The 21,077-nt window shown below is 40.9% G+C and overlaps 2 protein-coding genes across 3 annotated transcripts in view; one reads left to right on the forward strand and one right to left on the reverse strand.

Moving 5' to 3' along the window:
* magi3a (membrane associated guanylate kinase, WW and PDZ domain containing 3a) overlaps positions 1–8,139 on the reverse strand; it is a 163,680-nt gene extending 155,541 nt beyond the window's left edge. Inside the window, exons 1-2 of the mRNA XM_053643170.1 lie at positions 7,059–8,139; positions 6,178–6,702 (exon numbers count right to left, since the gene is read on the reverse strand). Coding sequence (XP_053499145.1) covers positions 6,178–6,493 — 316 coding nt within the window. The 5' untranslated portion in view covers positions 6,494–6,702; positions 7,059–8,139. The remainder of the gene's footprint in view (positions 1–6,177; positions 6,703–7,058) is intronic.
* A 2,422-nt stretch (positions 8,140–10,561) lies between these two features.
* On the forward strand, positions 10,562–20,480 carry si:ch73-206d17.1 (tyrosine-protein kinase STYK1). 2 transcript variants are annotated; one of them, XM_053643121.1, is made up of 10 exons: positions 10,562–10,685; positions 12,492–12,563; positions 13,369–13,503; positions 13,730–13,891; positions 16,841–17,022; positions 17,103–17,189; positions 17,260–17,489; positions 17,797–17,837; positions 19,469–19,565; positions 19,744–20,480. In XM_053643121.1, the coding sequence occupies exons 2-10, from the start codon at positions 12,521–12,523 to the stop codon at positions 19,913–19,915; spliced, it is 1,149 nt and encodes a 382-aa protein (XP_053499096.1). In that variant the 5' UTR covers positions 10,562–10,685; positions 12,492–12,520; the 3' UTR covers positions 19,916–20,480. The 2 variants fall into 2 exon arrangements, with proteins under 2 accessions (XP_053499096.1, XP_053499095.1); XM_053643120.1 differs by having other exon boundaries at positions 10,598–10,685; positions 12,492–12,585; positions 17,284–17,489.
* The last annotated feature ends 597 nt before the right edge of the window (positions 20,481–21,077 follow it).

Genomic DNA, 21,077 nt, shown 5'->3' on the forward strand with positions numbered 1-21,077 from the left:
ACTCGAAAAACTTTCTCCAATGACCTCGACTGAACACGAGGCCACATCTTTCAAATGGGAAAACCGAGTCGAGATGAGATCACCGGCTGAAAGATTACTAGTGCGAGATGTCGGCAGGGGGCGGGGCTTCCAGAGGATGTCGGGTAATATCGAAGCGTTTGAAACATCTACACACGTGTCAATCAAACCAGATTCATTCAAGTCTTGACTGGACCATCCGGCATTTTTGATTGAGAGGGTTTAAAAAAAAAAAAAAAAAAAAAAAAAAAAAAAAAAAAAAAAAAAAAAAAAAAAACTCTTTTGGTTATTTTTGAGTGATAATTCATAACAGCGTACGCCGGTGTTAAAATCCGGCGCTCCTACGTAAACGTTGACATGCCTGATCATTCTGATGCTGAAGCAGCAGCGCTAATAGGACGACTCTCCACAGGAGACCTGCCTTGATGGGAACAGCAGTGATTTAATCCTTGAACGCCGCTCCTGGCACTCTGCTTATGTCTCGTACACCATAAACCACACGCCGAATGACTTCTACTGATCTTAATAACTTGTTGAAGGGTACGTCAAGAAATTAGCCGCGGGTGCGAGCGAAAAAACCCAGAGCGGCACGAGCAGCGAGGACGAGGACAGAAGGGAAGAAAAGTGAATCGGCTCGTGGGGGTGGGAAGGTTACCTTAAAAGCGAGGACACAATATAAACAGTAACAGTGAAGGAGAGAACTGAATGCACAGGAAGAGGACACGGCTAATCACGACAGAGCATGGCCGGGAAGTATAGGCATGCTGCATGGTTCACAAACCTGTGAGAAAAAAAATAAAAACCACACACAATAATGAAGGCAGGAAGCTTGTTAGCCTGCGGCACTGGGGCCTAAATTTAGGTAGCTTTTTTTTTTGTCATAAAATTTAGATGCAGAAACCATTCATCTGCACTGATTTTTATTTATTTATTTATTTATTTTTATATATGGTAGTAACAAAATGCCTTACAAGAAGGATGTTACAGAAAATAAATTACAACGTGCCATTAAATAAATAAATAAATAAATAAATAAAGCACACGAGGAGCTAAAACTGGAGATGTTGTCTTCATATTAATTAACACCTTGACTAATTTGGAGATTGTTGGATGTGTTTCAGGGTCTAACAAGACATTTCGTCTTATGCTTTAATTCTCAGATAACATATCCTTTCAAATGTCACATGACTAAAGTGTAACAGCGCTGCTATTCCCGTTTGAAAGTGAGAACCGTGAACGCGACTGTTACGGTCAATGGTCCTCGGGAGGGAAAAAAAAAAATGGTTCAAAGAGGAACAAAATCCAGTGCTCACAAGGTCATCCATCTTGGAATAGCTCAATCAGCTTGTAAAATAATAAATAAATAAAAAATCAACAGCCTCAAATAGGGTGACCAGATACAAACAGACCAGTCGTAAGTTTGTGCGGGACATATTTCCGACACCCATTTTGATGCCCAAATCCAAATAAATAAGAAACATGTGCACTCGGCCCGTTTATATTTATGTCTCTTGTATCAAACAATGCACAAAAGAATTAAGTCAAGAAAAAAAAAAAAGGATTTCTATGGCTAGACCTCGTGTGTGTCCATTTTGAGTGAAAGCCGAACAGCCATTTGATGCAAGTACAGGTCTCTGAGGAACATAAATGGGCGTTTCCCAATCAGTGGGCGTCTTCAGACCGGATGGTCCAACCATCCAATCAACTACGCTTATGGTTATTATAACAAATCAGGTACAATGGTTGAAAAAACGCCTATCCCGGTTTGAGAACGGCTAGCTAATACCTTTTTATGATTCGTCCACACCTAAATCTATTTACTAACCGGCCTTTCTGTAAAGACACCCAATGCCCAAGACGTCAATTCATGGTGATGCGATATCAAATGTACCACATGATCTAGGGTTGAGGCTCGTATAGCGCCCTAGCTCAGGTTTAAGGCCCCAAGGTCTCCCAGTAACCCCAGATCCTCTGAGCTACCCTCTTATATAACACAAAAGTCTCATAAAAGATTAAGGAGGTGTGAATTAAAGATGAACCTGAGCAACAGGAAAGGGGTGGAGGAAGAAGAAGAAGAAAAAAAAAAAAAAAAAAAAAAAAAAACCCCACGAGCACCGTGGAGTGGAACGCAAATAATAACGTGGAGTGAAAGTTGAGCTCGTTTGTGCGTTCTGAGCAAAAGAACAAGCATTCATTAAAAACAATTATACGAACATGCACGGGGATTGTGGAATTGATGGCATGCAACATACGGTATTAAACTATTTAAAAGCGTGCCTGGGTTAATGAACAAAATATTTCGACCATGTGCTTCCACTGACGCATTAACACACCCGGCCTAAACATCCACACAAGTCTAATCAACTTTCAAGAAACAGGTCTTTCCACTGGATAATGAAATATTCAAGAAGGTCACGTGATCGCTCTGCTGGCGCATTCATGTGGAAGTTAGGACGATGAGGCGGAATTTACATGCATCAACGCTGCTACAAATTTGAGTCGTTTGCCATCACTGCATACAGAGTATATTTGATTAATTTGTTATTAGACATAACTCTAATCCTCAGGCCTGGTTGCTTTGACACGGCCGCATCATCTTCAAATGATCAGTTAGGCAGATCCGGCGCCACGACGAAACCTTTCAAGGTCAATTTCCAACCGCTGCTGAACAGGAGTTCAACTTCGATCCCAGATCCCGTACGTCACACCATTGAAAAATCAGACTTCATCGCACTGTTAGCCAAAAACACTGAAGAACTAATGATTATACACAAGATACTAATCCATCCAATGTGCTATGAAGAGAGTGTGTCCATTAAACCCCCTCACTTTTAGGATTAGCATCTTACCAAGATGACCAAATTAGCAAAGATTACCAAATCAAACACATTACTAGGTTAACTCGAGTAATTAACTGAGAAGCATACTATAGTGCTGTTGAATTCTCAAAATCTGATTGGCCAGATAGTGCTGGTTAATTTTCAGTAACGACAGATTTGACAGCAGTGCTAACTGCGAGGTTTATCCCTACTGGGGAAAAAAAAAAAACAAGAGAAACTATCATAGAAACTCTAATGGTTTCCACTACAAATACCATCACAAACCATCAGCTAACCATTAAAACCATTACTGGCCCTTAATGGTATCCACTACACATAACATGCCGGCAAAAGAAGGCAACAAATTACCAATAGACACCCACAGGGACCATTACAGTTTCCATTAAAACCAATACAATTCCCATTAAAACCATTACAAATTCTATGAGGTTTCTATTGATTTTTTTTTTCAGCAGGGATATTAATGCTTTCATTCTAATATGTAAATATTTCTATAGCAACTCATTCAAATGAATGAAGGAACTTTTTAAAAAGTCTTATTATTTAACACAACATAATGTGTAACTATTGATGTGGTGACATTTTCTCGAACGATGTTTATTAAACGTTTAGGGAAGGAGTCTCCAGTACCAGTGCTTCCAACGGTCAGCAATTGATTGGAAAATAATCAACTTCTGAACGTTAACAGTAACTCCGCCCCGCCCCGTTGTGTTCGATCCCCTACACATCGGCGTGTTTACATCAGCTCTCCGCTGTCCCCCGAACGTAGAAACAGACTTCTTTTTTGCTCGCTCAGATTTCTTTTGTATACACAGATCATTGTAATGGTCTTTGGTGATCAACCCAGAAGTTTTACGCTTGGTGCTACGAAATGTAAATCAGTCATTCTAGCATTGAATAGCCCCAAGTTGGTAAAACACTCCTCTGAAAAGTGCCTGTCACATCAACTTTAAATCTTGCACAAACTCCACCCACTTCCAAAGGAATAAACTACAACCATTCGCAACAGTGGTCACAACCCTGTTCCTGAACATCTACCTTCCTGAAGACTTCAGCGGCAACCATAATCGTGCCCACCTGACCATCTAATCGTTGCCTTAAGAAGCTCTTGATCAGTTTTGGTTAGAGATGAAACCTGCAGAAAGGCAGATCTCGAGGAAGAGTCTTCGTGACCACTGATTTACATTATTTCATCTCAACCAAGCGAGGGTTGGAAAATGGAATTGTCTAGGTGAAGACGCACAGCCAAAAATGTATTGGCAAACCATATTTGTTGATTTATTGATAAGCTGCTACTATTGAGCCTGGGGGGGGGGGGGGGACATATACGTCCTAGAGAGCATTTCACTGGATGAACCCAAGACTAGTAACAGGAATAATTATAATTATAGTTTTCCTGGAATTGCCAAACTATACAAATATTTTCCAAACTATTTTTTCTAGCTATACTAGATATAGTATCAGTGTCCATAACACTAAACGACATCCATCCATCCACCTTCTATACCACTTATCCTTTTCAGGGTCACAGGGAAACCTGGAGCCTATCCCAGGGAGCATGGGGAACAAGGCGGGGTACACCCTGGACAGGGAGCCAATCCATCGCAGGGCACAATCACATACACACTCACACACCCATTCATACACTACGGACACTTTAGACACGCTAATCAGCCTACTGGAGGAGGAAACCGGAGTACCCGGAGGAAACCCCAGCAGCACGGGGGAGAACATGCAAACTCCGCACACACAGGGCCACGGTGGGAATCGAACCCCCGACCCTGGAGGTGTGGTGTGAACGTGCTACTAAAGGACATATCCAAAACAGAAACAAGCTATGAAACACCTGTTATCATTTCAGTTGCACATTAACCATTAGAAATCACCTCGACAGAAGCTGGAAGTGTATTTAGTGAATCAGACGTGAGCTGCATTTCAATCACTGTTTGCCATGTGCTCAGACCGCACTCCACTCGCTCGCAGTCAATAGCACCAAGTGTACTTGAAGTTCTCGAGCACATACTGAATAGATGCCGTGGCGCTCCTACGGGCCGTGAAAGGCTTTAGGTTTGAGTAGAGAAAGAGGAATGATTGTGATACAGACAGTGTGTGTGTGTGTGTGTGTGTGTGTGTGTGTGTGTGTGTGTGATTAATGAGGATTACAGAAAACAAGCTGACAGCTCTACAAGCTTACAGAGTTTACGAAATGCTAAGCTGAATGGATGACATGTAAAAGCTCAAACTCTAACCCAATCTTCTAATCACAGAAACGTTCTGTTTACACACTGCCAGGCCCACACACACACACACACACACACACACACACACACACACACAGACAGGTGTATGACCTCATGCTCCTCCTGACACACATACACATGTGCGTACTTCCAGGTAGGAACATAAACAAAAAAGCATGCTTGCATATACATAAGGCTGCACACACACACACACACACACACACACACACACACACACACACACACACACACACCTCTGATCCGTCAACATCCTAAAGGCATAGATGTTGGCTGCTGTTTGCAGAACCTTTCTGCAAGCTAATTGTCTCCATTCAGCAGACTAAGCTCACACTCTTATGCCACTCCTATTACCCGCTTCAGGTGGCCAAGTTGTGCAAAAAAACAACAGACCATCTTCTCACTGTAACGGATGATCTCGCTTTTATCCTCTGACTGTCCAAAAATCATGCAGGTAAGCCTGGAGCACCTAGACGTGCAAGTGTACACACCATCCAGGGTGCAAGACGACTTTCACAGCTCATACCACATCAGATCAGAGTGAGAGAGAAAATAAATAAATAAATAAATAAATAAATAAATAAATAAATAAATAAGTGTCCAATCTGATTCAGGACCAACACCAGGATTTAAGGTCAGTATCAGATCAGACACCTCTGTGTGTGTTACCAGGTTACCACTTGTCCAGATGTGAGATATTTTGACAAGCATGACGACTCATCAGACAAACCTAACCTTTCTGGTGACGGCTGAAGAGCAGCCTGGCCTTTTTGCTCTGCTCGTGATGCAGCACTCCAAAACAAATCAATGTTTTGATTGCAATCATCTTGAAGGCAATGAGCTGCAAACTCTTCATTAACGGAGTGCTGGGACGTTCTGTGGTGTCAAAACACTAGACGTGAGTAATGGCCTTCATTTCGGACGCCATGATTAATGAATTCAATCACAATTCCGCCGGCTCTGCAGGCCTACTGAGTCGTGTTCAACGCCACCTGTATGAGTGGAGACGCGAGCGCGCGCGCGCGCACACACACAAAAAAAGTATCAGTGTTATCACTTACCCGGTTTGACGGTCTTGAGGCGTACGGGCTCCCGGAAGTGGCGGATGACGGCGAGTGTGTCGCGGTGTGTGAGGCCGCTCACGGGCGTGCCGTTCACCTCGAGGAGCACGTCTCCAGGACTCGGCGCTCTGCCCGCGTGCCACCGCAGCGCCGCCGAAGAAGACAACGACGATCCGTGGCTCATGTACGGAAACTCTCCGTGCTCGGCGCCGCCGCGGATCTCCAGCACGGAGCTCAGCTCTCCGCCGCCCCAGGACACCGCGTACTCCTGCACTTTATTGGACCAGTGCTTCTTCTTCTTCAGCGTCTTAGACATACTCGGGGTTTCTTTTTATTATTATTTTGTTTTTAGTAAAGACAATTCCTCGTCCCGCGCGCCAGTCTCTGTTGGTCCTCCAGGATGTGCTCGAGCTCAGCACGCGCGTGCCGGCTGTGGTGCGGCGCTCGAGCTCGCGATTTCCATTGCTTATCCGGTTAAAAATAAATAAATAAATAAATAAAGCAAAAGTTTGACCGTCGACGCTGCTGGAAGTTAAGAAATAAATAAAGTAAAGAAGCAGGGAGGGACGGCGCTCGGGATCCTAGTTAGTGCGGTGTTTTCACACGTAAACCGCTTTTACACCCAAGCAAACTCGAGCCGAAGCGCGCGCTCTACATCGCTGTTTCAGTACAGTAAAGACAATTCAATGCGTTTTAAAAACAACAACAAACTAAAAAGAATGCATAAATCCTCCTGATATAAATAAACACTATGTGAATGAGAACAGCACTACAACCCACACAAATCCCAGTGTGCTCCCGGTTCCTGTACGAATGTTTCAATCAGAACACACCTGTGTTAGTGCGCTCAGCGCGAGAGTTCCCGGTACACCGGGACATACCTGGCTCCTAGAAACGCGTTCGTGGAATACCCGCCTGACCAGCTTCACCGCCAACCACCGACCAGCAGTTTTTTTTTCTTTTCTTTTTTTTTCTTTCTTCCTCCCCCCCCTCTTCACTGAAATGGAATCCCTCGTGAAACGCCCTCTCGCGCGGCATAAACGCGCACCCGCTCTAACCCTGAACCGCTTCAATCTCACGAGCACGACTGTGAAAGTGCGAAGAAGTGCGCGAGAAGTTTGTTGCTTGTGCTCGGCTTCGCCACTCTTTACAGCAGAGGAGTTATGCGTGAGTGACGTTCAGCGCGGCCAATAGCGAGAGAGGAGGAGACATTTAGGGGCGTGGTTATAATCGAGTGGGCGGGGCTTTCCACCTCTGCAAACAATGAAGACGCCATAACAACGCGTTAACTCTTTAATGACGGGTTGTGAACGGATGACGTGAAGACCGTGTGGCTGGGTGGCCTACCGGTTTCCCACCTGTTCCTCGAGCTGGAATTTCGTTCCGTGTAAATCTCAGGCGTGTATTCTGTATACATTCCGCGGCCACTTTATTAGGAACACGTTGTACTGTGGAAATGATTTAACTTGGGATTAATGAGGCAGAGAAGCTCGTTTTCTAAATTGAGTTTCAAAGTTGTTCATACTGAGTGCATGGAAGTGTGATTCAAGCCATCATTCTGTCGTTAAAAAAAAAAGATTTAACCAGCAATTAGGTGGCTAGACCTTTAAAGTATTCCAGTATTTAATTAATTCAAAACAATATCATATGTAATTTTTTTAACACGCTGAAGGAATACAATTTTGATAAATAAATCAATCCATAAAGCAGACTGAAATTATATTATTTAGTTGGTTATAATTATGCCATAATGATGTGATTTACATTACCATCAATGTTTATTAGTACCGGAAGTTCAGCTCCACTTGCTGTTCACGTGCACTGTGGTCTGTGTTGAACTTTATCCTCGCTGCAATTAAACTATTGATAAAGCTGAATGTTTTTTTTAGACAGGACAAGATATAACAGTCAACTGAGTGGCAGTATTGCCTACCTAATGTTCTGAGGAACAAAACATATTCCAAGTGTAGCAGCAGCACCCCCTAGCGTCGCCACTGCATACGACACCTACCCAACAAGGTCACTTGAAAAATACAGGTAAATGCTGTATCTGACACTTTAAATATGTCAGATATGACATAAATATGTTATTGAAATATATATATATATTTGTAATTGTTATATTAATCGTCATTGTTAAGCACATTAGAATGCAGTTTCAGTGAAGGAAAGAGTTTATTCTTCAGTATTCATTATGTATTCTTATTCTGTAACCATTTTTCCTGGTCAGGATTGTAATAAGCCCCCTAAGTGGCATGCCAGTCCACACACATTCACACCTGGGATCCGAGTAGCCATACCACTTATTGTAATGTTTTCGGAGGAAACCGGAGAACTTTAATATTTCCAAAAACGACATCATATTAAAGGAGTACATAGGATAGGAGGTAATTTGCGAGAACAACTTTTGTCTAGTTACTGAAACTTTTTATCAGCTACAAAATTGTTAGAGTGGACTGAATTAATATAAAAGAACAACCTTTAATACATCACCTATTTTACCTTGTTATTGTAAATTATAGTTCTGGGCAAACATTCTTTCCTAGGAGATATATATATATACTTTCCTAGTGTCTACATTTGACCTAAAACTAACAAATGGCAGCTGCCAACCCCTCCCCCCGCCCACCCAAGTGCCTGGTGGTTCATATAAAACCCCGTATATACCGCTCACCTGGGAGAACATGTGAAACTCTGGAGATTAAGTTGCTGTAAGTTGAATTACACCCATCAGCCATAACATTAAAACCACTGCTAGGTGACTGAATAACACTGATTGTTGACCATGTAAATATAAACAGAAATGAAAAATTTTCTTTCAAGGTGTTGTGGAACAGTGCCATCTGCTGCTAAATAGAAGGAGCGTTCCACGGGCTCAGAAAATGAACTCTGAACTGTACCATACAATGTCTCTCAAGACCTCAAGGGTACACCTTTCGTACCTATTAGTATGTGCATATTTTACCTAGAAAGGTGCATATAGTGTAAGCTTTACTCTAAAGTGAATTGTTTTTAAAGATACAGTATATTCACATCTCCAGTAGAAAGATGATGATAACGATAATTGTCACTCATGATAATTCCCACTGCCATTTTAACAGTCTTTCAAATACTTAATCTCAAGTGAAATTTGTTACCTACTGGAACCTTGGATGGTTGACAGGATGGCTCATAGATATAAGTACTCACCATCCACTTTATTATTAGGAACACCTATACACCTGCACATTCATGCAGTTATCTAATCAGCCAATCATGTGGCAGCAGTGTAATGCAAAAAAATAAAATAAAAACCATGCAGATACATCTCAAGAGCTTCAGGTAATGTTCATATCAAACATCAGAATGAAAAAAAAGTATGATCTCTGTGGCATGGATGTTGGTAGCAGAAGGGCTGGTCTGAGTGTTTAATAAACTGCTGATCTCCTGGGATTTTCACACAGAGCAGTCTCTAGAGTTTACACCGAATGGTTTGAAAAAAAAAAAAAAAAAAACTGAGGTGATTTTGATCATTTTTTTAAATGTTCAATTGTCCAGTTCAAGTGAGCCTCTATAGGCACCGTCATCTTGTGTACGTTTTCCCTCTCTTTTCCTAACATCGTAACCCGAAGATCAATCCTAACAGCCACTGAAGGCTAACAAGTGCTGCCTGCTGCTCATGCAGCATCACACACTTGGAGGAAAGCACTCTTCCACATTTGGAGGAAAGCGCTATCTGCCCTCTTCCACATACGTACCCACAATCAGAGGAAATCGCTATCTGCCCTCTTCCACATACGTACCCACAATTGGCTGTGACTGTTGATGACTGTGACTGGTGTGACTGTGATAGGGGAGAGAGAACAGCCCATTTTGCACCCTTAGCTCCCAGCCATGGCATCCTCAGGATTCGAGCTTGCAATCCCCCTACAATTTGGTTTCCCACTCAGAAGTTTTGTTGCGCCACTCAGAAGTCTGTCAGTTTTAGTCCCTGGACTGTAGTTCCTGCTTCGGGTGCTTTATTTACAGACAACGAACTCCTGCTGTAACTATCACACAGTTTGTATTATTTTCCATCTTATTAAAACCAGAACTCATCCAGGGACATGGAATGTATTCTTTAAATCTGGAACCTTGGTAAAGACCATAAATGTCAGAGACAGTAAAAGCAGTATTGCAACTCGAAGACTGTAACCAAGACAAGGTTCTCACCATTATCAAAAAGGCCAAATCACCACATAGTGTCACACAATGTCACTTTCCATTTAGTTCAGTTTGACATGAATGTGACGTGGATAGACTTCGCTTAAACACACAGCTCCAGGTTTATATATCAGTCCTGCTGCTCTAGTGTTCTTTAGGTAATTATTAACGGAGATAAAAATTCGTACCCCTTCATGGTCATTGCTCTCAATGTCAAAATCAAATCCAGAATTCCACTCCGTCAGGGACACGTGTTTTATTTGGTAACTTGTCGACTTGTGAAAATGAAGGACGGCTTTCCTTTCAAAGCCAAGGATATGAGCAAGGTAGGAATCTTATTCTGTTATATGTGATTCGATTAGGGTGTTATGGAGAGCATTTGCACTCTCACACTACACTTTAACATGCTACACAGTGTCTTTATATTAATATATACAGTGGTGCTTGAAAGTTTGTGAACCTATAGAATTTTCTATATTTCTGCATAAATGTGACATAAAACATCATCAGATTTTCGTAAAAGTGCATAAAAAGAACCCAATTAAACAAATGAGAATTTTTTTTACTTTGTCACTTAATTATTGAGGAAAATAATCCAATGTTACATATCTGTGAGAGGCAAAAGTATGTGAACCTTTGCTTTCAGTATCTGGTGTGAGCCCCTTGTTCAGCAATAATTGCAGTAAACGTTTGCGGTAACTGTTGATCAGTCCTGCACATCGGCTTGGAGGAATTTTAGCCCGTTCCTCAGTACAGAACAGATTCAACTCTGGGAAGTTGGTGGGTTTCCTCACATGAACTGCTTGCTTCAGGTCCTTCCACAACAGTTCTACTGGATTAAGGTCCAGACCATTCCAAAACATTAACTTTATTCTTCTTTAACCATTCTTTGGTAGAATGACTTGTGTGCTTAGGGTCATTGTTTTGCTGCATGACTCACTTTCTCTTCAGATTGAGATCAGATCACGGACAGATGTCCTGACATTTTCCTACTACAATTCACTGGTATAATTCAGAATTCATTGCTCCATCAATAATGGTAAGTCGTCCTGGCCCAGATGCAGCAAAACAAACCCAAACCATGATACTACCACCACCATGTTTCAAAGATGGGATAATATTCTTATGCTGGAATGCAGTGTTTTCCTTTTGCCAAATATAATGATTCTCATTTAAACCAAAAAGTTCTATTTTGGTCTCATCAATCCATAAAACATTTTTCCATTAGCTTTCTGCCTTGTCCATGTGATCTTTAGCAAACTGCAGATACACAGCATTGTTCTTTTTGGAGAGCAGTGGCTATCTTCTTGAACCCTGACGTGCACACCATTGTTGTTCAGTGTTTTCCTGATGCTGAACATTAACATTAGCCAACGTGAGAGAGGCCTTTAGTTGCTTAGAAGTTACCCTGGTTCCTTTGTGACCTGCGGACTATTACACGTCTTGCTCTTGGAGTGATCTTTGTTGGTCTCCACTCTTGAAGAGGGTAACAGTGGTCTTGGATTTCCTCCATTTGTACACAATCTGTCTGACTGTGAATTGGTGGAGTCTAAACTATTTAGAGATGGTTTTGTAACATTTTTCAGCCTGATTAAGCATCAACAACTCTTTTTCAGAGGTCCTCATGTCCTTTGTTCTTTGTTCATGCCATGATACACTTCCAGAAACGTGTATTGTTAAGATCAGATTTTGATAGATCCCTGTTCTTTAATTAAAACATGGCTCTCACTCGCTCTTTTGTGTCATGCTCTTGATTGAAAACAACTGACTCTAATTTCACCTTCAAATTAACTGCTACATCCAAGAGGCTCACATACTTTTGCCACTCACAGATATGTAATATTGGATCATTTTCCTCAATAAATAAATGACCAAGTATAATATTTTTTGTCTCATTTGTTTAATTGGGTTCTCTTTTAGGACAGCTGATAATGTTTTAGGTCATATTTATGCAGCTATATAGAAAATTCAAACTTTCAAGCACCACTGTATGTGTACGTGTGTGTGTGTACGTGTGTGTGTGTGAATATACGCACACACACACACACACACACACACACACACACACACACACACACACACCCCAGTTTCTGGTTTTAACTTGCAATGCCTTGTGTTTTTCATCATGGCAGTCATGAGAGATGCGTAAGATAAACCACCAATGGATGTGCAGGTTACATGCAACGTCTCCAGCCTTGAATGTGGTAACCATGGTCACTACATTACGTAATATTTGTTAAGATCACTACATTAAAATCAAGAGTTACTTGGGAAGATGATCTGTGTATATTTCAATAACATTCATGAAACAAATGCAATATAGTTTTACAGACACGACTCTCAAAATAGCGTCTATGAAGCATAGTCTCACTTTTTTTTTTTTAGTTACAGTGGTATAAATCACAAAGATATTTTATTTATTACTGAGTTCTTACAGTTATTAACTCATTTGACTGGTTAGTTAAAGTGAATGGATTTAATCCAAACCTCAATAACCCCAAAACAAGTAGGCATTTAAATTAATAACTACTTTTATTTTTTTTAATGAAATGCCAGTTTTAATATTAATCATTTTAATAATGTATTGTGTGAGTGAAAAGTTCAGGAATAAAAAGCTCTAAGAAATAACCAAAAATAGTATAGTTGACATTTACTGTAAATATTACATTGTTGTTGGACTATAGCGCTTTACTTATACAGTCACAACAGCTTTCTCAGAAAAATAGAAAAGAAACAGAAACAGACATTTACTCAGTTTAAACATTTGATATGTTTTCTATGTTCCATTGTGAGTAACACATGGGTTTATGAGATTTGCAAATGATTGCGTTGTGTTTTTATTTATATTTATTTACATTTCACACAGCGTCCCAACATTTTTGGAACTGGGGTTGTAATTCTAACAACATTCCAAAAACTAGACGCAAGTTTATGCACATTTAATTATTTGAGTATTCATTAAATATTATTTTGCATAAATAAAAAAAAAGTGTGTGTGTGTGTGTGCAGGTCAATTAGCACTCATCATCATTCCCAGTCTCCTGGCTCTTAGCACACTGATCATCATATCTCGGATAATATGGAGCTTCTTAAAAAAGAAATCGTCAGTTCTGGGGTCTTCAGCAGTGTCTTTTGATCAAAATGGTAAGAAGTAAAACGTGTCATCATTGTTAGATGTATGCTTATGTAAGATAAACAACGAACAGCTAAAACCGATCGCTTCATATAGCTTTCCTAACCTCTCTTGATCAAATATCCCACATACCCCATGATTAAGATTATAAACACACATGTCGTGCTGCGCTGCTACTTTTTTACAATCCTCCAGCTCTGTATGAGAGTCTTCAGTGCTTTATGACTGTATCTGCAGGTCTTCTGCCTGGACACAATGCTCTGAGCTCATGGGAAATGCCCGCCCACTGCATCCTGGACGAGGTGGAGTTCCTGAAAAATGGCCGGTTCGGGGCTACCTGCAAGGGCCAGCTAAAACGAGATGGAGCTGCCAGCGCTGTGATAATTAAAATGTTCAAAGGTATATGGAGTAATATAATTGCATACAAGAAAATGTTTTTATTTGCCAAAAAAATAAAAAAGGCCTAGGTGGTATGATGGTACAGGGAGTAGTGTTATTTCCTCACACCTCCGAGGTCCATGGTTCGATCCTGGTCTTGGGTCTGTGCGAAGTTTCCCGTGTTTTTCGCGTGTTTGTGTGGGATTCCTGCGAGTTCTCAGCTTTCAAACGTACCGTTCAGTGAAGTGATGACTCCACGTCAATTCCACAATTCGAGGCGAAGTTGCAGCTTGTAATTCCCCACCTACCACCAGTAAAAAAACACCGAAAATGTGTCTTGATGACAGCATGACCTTTACAGACCACAACTCAACAACTGCACGGTCCTGTAGGTTCATCCTGTACAACATCAAGAAAATCAGACCCTACCTCACCGAACAGGCTACACAGATACTAGTCCAGGCTCTTGTTATCTCAAAACTGGACTACTGCAACTCACTACTCTCGGGCCTCCCAGCCAGCTCCATCAACCCCCTTCAGATGATCCAGAACACTGCAGCGCGCCTCGTCTTCAACCAGCCCAAGAGAACCCATGTCACACCCCTCTTCATCTCCCTCCACTGGCTTCCTGTAGCCGCCCGTATCAAATGCAAGGCCTTGATGCTCACGTACAAGACCTTGTCTGGAACAGTACCCTCCTACCTCAACTCTCTCCTGAAGGCTTACGTTCCCTCACGCAATCTGCGATCAATCAACGACCGACGCTTAGTAGTACCTACTCAGCGTGGCTCAAGGTCCCTTTCCAGAACCTTCAAACTAACTGTTCCTCAGTGGTGGAATGAACTTCCAACCTCAATCCGGACCGCAGAATCCCTCACCATCTTCAAAAAACAGCTAAAGACCCACTTCTTCCGTGAACACCTCACCAACTCATACCTCAATCCAGACCACAGAATCTTTCACCATCTTCAAAAAACAGCTAAAGACCCACCTCTTCCATGTGCACGTAACCAACCCATTAAAAAATAAAAAAAAATTGCACTTACACCTCTACTCAGCGCACTTTGCTACTTCTGGAGCTCAATTAATGGATCTTTTACGGTAGCACTACTTGTGTTGTTCTCTGCTTGATATCGCTTTGCTTGTATTTTCTCATTTGTAAGTCGCTTTGGATAAAAGCATCTGCTAAACGAATAAATGTAAAATTCAAAATGCCAATATGGAGTAGTCTTCGCAACTACCAGTTCCTTCCTGTTTATGGAGTGATGTCAAATCAACATGGCTGCACACACTGTAAATACTAAATTGTCCCTTCTTTACTTTGAAGTGAGTTTATAGCAGTACTGGATTTAGATCAGTTCATATACAGGCACAGTACATGATTAAATCTATAACAGCGACCATACTAATCACTGTTTTGAGAAGATAATCATCAACATTAGAGTTATCACGAATGGTAGCTGGTTAGCTTTTTGCTAGAACTACTTGCTGTTGTCAACTGGCTAGCTTGTTAATAACGCTACATGCTATTGTCCGCTGTTGCATAATAGAACAGCATTATAGTAATGTAGCCACACGGGCCTGTAACTGTAAAAGTGCACTTGAAATGGCTTTTTATGAGCTTTACGTGCTCTGACAATGCAAACAAAAGACACTCTTTCTTTTGTTTTGTTTTTCACTTAGCAAGTCCAACGTGCCAATGTGGGAAATTATGTAATTATGATTTACAAGGCAATACGAACGCAACATAAATTTCCCCTAGGTGTGAACATGGGTGTGAATATGGGTGAGTCTCAACCAGCTCCCTAGTTCAGTAGTCATGGCACTGAGCAGGAAGTCGGCCATTTTAAGGGAAGTCGCATTCGCAAGATCTTTCCAGTGCACCGGAACATTCGCTTCCTAAAATATTCCACAATGCACCGCAAAATCAACGTGGCATCGATGCTTTCTACATTCCCTTACTGGAAATGACATCATATTCTTGGAAGTCTCTCGGCTTGAAAAAAAGAATGGTGTCACTTGTTATTGTTGTGGCTCTCAAATGATTACTTACATTAGTGATTTATAACTTTATTTGACATTCTATATATGGTTTGTTTGAGTCCAATGACTTTTAAGTGTTTAATGATTTTAAGAAAGTAATTTGCCAGAAATTGAGTCGTCAATGTCCCAGTGTGTAATAAGGCAGGGTCCATCCATCCATCCATCCATCTTCTATACCGCTTTATCCTTTTCAGGGTCACGGGGAAACCTGGAACCTATCCCAGGGAGCATCGGGCACAAGGCGGGGTACACCCTGGACAGGGTGCCAATCCATCGCAGGGCACACAATATAAGCCAGGGTCCTTACACGATATAGTGACTCACGAGCTACGGAGCCGATTGAGATGCACCATCTGGGTGTGCTGCCCTGCAATGGATTGGAGTCCCATCCAGGGGTGTATTCCAGCCTCACACCTAGCGTTCCCGGGATAGGCTCCGGATCCGTTGTTATTTTGTGCCAAAGTATTTTGTACAATATACAAGTGCAGATGAAGTAGTACAATATTAGCCACTTAGCATGGCGTCAGTTTGGTGTAGTGGATCGAGCAGCATTGTCATAGAGTCCAGACCTGTGTTGAATCTCAGTGACGTTGGATGTTTACTGCCACTTTGTGGTTGGTCACTGGAAGGATGCACAACATTATACTGCGTGTGTGTGTGTGAGAAAATCCCAGAACAGCAGCAGTTTCTGAAATACTCAAACCAGCCCATTTGATACCAACAACCATGCCACGGTTAAAGTCACAAAGATTTTCCTCATTCTGATTTTTGATGTGAGCGTTAACTGAAGTTCTTCACCTGACAATTAATACAAAAGACATTAAATACAGTGCACACACTACGTCAGATTAAGTAAGTTAGCAGTTGTGGTTGGAATAGTTTGCAGATCTCCTGAACATCGCGTTGACATTCATGCGTCTGTTTCAGGAAGTTCAAACAGTCACGAGGCTAAAGTGTTTATGGAGTTGGCCATGTTCTACTCAGCAGTTTGCAAACACGACAATCTGGTGCGAATGCTGTACTGCCAGACACGACTCTCTCCCATGTACTTGGTTTTCGAGACGAGCACTCCTGGAAATCTGCTGCACTTCTTGTGGAGCCTTCGGGAGGTAAGAATCACAGAGTAAAAAAATAATTTTAAAAAAAGGATATTTTATAAATGAAAAACGTATTGATTTCCGATACACAGGGTAGTAGTCATGGGACGTGGCATCAAGAACAGTCTTTTTCAGAGAGATCTGTGTATTTAGTAGCCAAACAAGCGGCTACCGGTCTGGTAAGTGTATTGCAAGGATGTAAACATACACAAGTTGTGCTTTATAAGTACAATGTGATAAACACTGTAGGTCACGGTGGTTTTCGTGCCTCAGGACTACCTGCTGTCAGAGCACAGGCTCGTGCATGGGAACGTCGCAGCACGCAGCATGCTGATTGGCTCCGGGCTCCTGGTGAAAGTGTCCGGATTGGCCCCGGCTTTCGAGTCGAGGCAGACAGAGACGGATACAGCCGGAGTGCCTCTGAAGTGGCAGGCACCAGAGAGACTACTCGGACTCCCTGTTACAGCCAGGAGTGATGTGTAAGTCTTGCAACATGCTTTCTCTGTTTAAGGATTCCATCGCTGGATACTCGCGTGTTCTGACTATGGTTTATTATTTTATATATTTTACTCCACCGGAAAATGGAAAACCGAGTATTATGTTCACACTGTGCCTTATGTAAGGTCTTACTATGAATATCTTTGGAGTTTTAATTAATTATGTAATTTTCACTTGATTATGACCTTTAGACGCTTCCCATTTATTTTAGATTCTGCTTTATATCAGAGTGTCTAATCCTTTTCTGCAATATAAATCTGTATGACATTTTCTAATTGAATGTCTCAGGTGGTCCTTTGGAGTCCTTCTCTATGAGTTGATAACTTTAGGTAAGGTACTCCAATTGATCTTCATTTTCTGCTATTCTGCACTTCAAGTATAAGGCCGAAAGTTTGTGGACACCTGGCCTGCTTTTATAAACACCCAATTCAGTGTATTCAAAGGTGTTCAGTGGGATTGGGTATTCAGGGCTCTGGGCAGGACACTTGAGTTCCTCCAGTCCAACCTTGGCAAACCATGTCTTCATGGAGCTCACTTTGTGCACAGGGGCATCGTCATGCTGGAACAGGTTTGGGTCTCTTAGTTCCAGTGAAGTGAAACTAATGCTACAGCACACAAAGACATTCTAGACAACTGTGGTTTTTTTCCAACTTTGTGGCAATTGTTTGGGGAAGGCTTACAAATGGTGGTCAAGTGTCCACATACTTTTGGCCATATAGTGTATATGGATTATATAATAAGTGTGTCAGTCTGAGAAAAACCATCAGATGTCGCCAAAAATGATGAATAATCGAAATATCGACCAAAGCTTTTTTTTTATCTTCCCACTCTGAGCTTTCAACTTTAAGAAAATCTCAAAATATTTCACCAAAATGACATAGAAAATTGTATTTATTTTTTTTCTAATCTTGCCACAACTGTCTGCCTGCAAAGATTATGATGCTATATAAAACCTTGCTAGTTGAGTGTGATTTCCTTACGCGGTGAAAATGTAATGCTTTGACGTTCTCAAGTTCTCAACTAATTCAGTTTGTAATCAGATACCGGCTGTCAAAATGTCTGCAACGCTACTGGTGCTTCCACGTCATCATCATCATCATCATCAAAACACAGAAGACCTCTTACACAGCGGACACATTGAATTATTCAGCGATTATTAACCCGCGAAGGTTAGCATGAACAGTGATCAGTCGAGAGACGAGACCACGAAGGATATTTACTTCAGGTGATACAACAGAGATGTGATGTCGATGATGCTGTTAATCAAAGTGAGAACTCGCTTCACACTGTAAATGTATAATTCTTCGATAAAGTGTCACTACTGACAAATGGAGGTCGACGGGGTGTTTACTTTTTATAGCTCATCGGCTTAGTATAATATATTTTTTTTTTAAATTCTATCCGAGATAATATAGAAATGATGACATTATTAAGGACTGTAAATATAGTAATTTATATATTATTTAAAAAATTATGATTTAAAAAATATTGTTATTAAACACGAAAAACGTCAGTCTGTAAGCTACGTAAAGAAAGACATGGATTCCATATCTTCTTTATAAATAGCAGTTGCTTCTAGAAACAATTAGTGTGTTGGCACCTTTCATTGGAGTAAATAAAGTAAAAGATTAAAATGCAAATTTCTTCTATTTTACTTTTTGGGAACCAGAGTTTAAAATGCTACAACATGTTGGAGATATGAGCAAACCAACATCTATCTCTCTCTCTCTCTCTCTCTCTCTCTCTATATATATATATATAGATAGATAGATAGATATTTTATATATATCAAAGTTCAGGAAAACCTTTTGTTTTTGTACACAATGTTAAAAATGTGTAGGGGTTTCTCAGGCTGCCACACATATTTTTGCTGAGAGATTTAAACCTACTCAAGAAAAGAAGATTTCAGCAGTCATTTACTAAAGTTTCACATTGAGTGTTTTCATGTTTCTTCTATAAGGTGCTCCTCCATTTCCTGAACTGGAGCCATCGGAGATGTTCCTCCAAACTTTGGCGAATTACAAGCTAAAAAGACCTCCGAACTGTGGAGGGGCACTGTGAGTCAAATCTGTGGTGCAAGCGCTCTTTACATATTGTTACATCAGCCATTCCCATTTAATAAATCTGTACTTTTACTAGTCATCTAGAAACAGCAGTAGTACAAGGGAACAAGAGAACTGCAATTCACTGTGGCCATTTTGATGTTGCTGAAAAAGCTCGTCATTTCTCCTACAGGTTTGACCTCATGAAATATTGCTGCATGTGGAATTTTAAGGATCGCCCGGCTTATTCTGCTGTCATCAAACTGCTGGAGTCGTACATCCACCTGGCTGATACTAAACCCCTAAGAGCAACTCAACATATGGACATTTCTGAATACAGAATTAAGGCAGGAGTTCCACCTTGAGCGTTCGGTGCGTACACAAGGCCGTACTCAGATTTGTTCAGAGATAGGTTACACAGTCGCTCAAGTCGATCTTCTGGCCTTCAAGATTGCCAAATTTTTCTACTGTGAAAGCATCTGAGACTTGGGTTTTCAATCGCATCTGGACTACTACCTTTAAACACAAGTGCTTGCCTTTACACCTGATAAAAAACAAAATGTGACTGAAACGCAAGCGTCAAATGTAATATGATGTAACAAAAAACAAAGGGACAATATCTAATAAGAGTCTAATATATTGCCAAAATGCATGAATAGTCCTATTTTAACAAATTTGCCATTAAATATGGCTTCCACCCTCATCATTCAGCAGCTTATAGAATAGCACTTGATCCAGCACGTGCTATTATTTTGCCTTGATTTTTAAAATCATGCCCCGACATATAATTTGAAGCCATTAGATACAAAATCAAGGTCATAAAATCATAACGTGTATGTGGAGTAGTCTATTTTTATCACGCCTTTAATTTATGTTGGTTTGTCTGATTACTGAAATAATGTTCGTATTCAATAAATTCAGTGCACTCGCCTGCGAAGAAAACGGGTCCATGATTTGAAAAATAAGCTCACCGAGCTCTCGTCCACTATGCTTGCATCTTAATATAAGTATTGTTTATCATTTTTATCCATAAAAATACAGTCCTCAAGATAAGCAGTGTCTTGAATTAAGATGCTGTGATGTCTTCGGTGTGAAACAAGGAGCCTTTTCGTGCACTTTAAAAGGATGATGCTATTTATTAATGAATTAATTGTGTCATATTTCTGTGTTGAATGTTGGCCTCAAATACCATTAATTGTAGTTTTTTGGGTTTAAAAAAAAAAAAATTTGTGTGTATTTACAGCCCAGAGCATGAATATCAGTGTGACACATTGTGGTTACATCACACTGTCAGACAGTAGCGCTGGACTTAATACTTCTCCTCAGTTAAGCTGATGTCACGCAAGAAAAACGAGCTTAAGTTTAGAACGTTTAGACAAGCTCCGTTTTAGGCAAACTCTTCCCCACATGAGAAGTATTTACGCTCTTTCGGAAAGAAATCCTCACTACACAGGCCCACAGTCTCAAATGAACATGCCAGAAATCACAAAATTCAACAGCTGGACAAATTTGGAGGATGTGCATTTT

This window comes from Ictalurus furcatus, chromosome 15 (assembly GCF_023375685.1).
Source record: "Ictalurus furcatus strain D&B chromosome 15, Billie_1.0, whole genome shotgun sequence".
Taxonomy (NCBI): domain Eukaryota; kingdom Metazoa; phylum Chordata; class Actinopteri; order Siluriformes; family Ictaluridae; genus Ictalurus; species Ictalurus furcatus.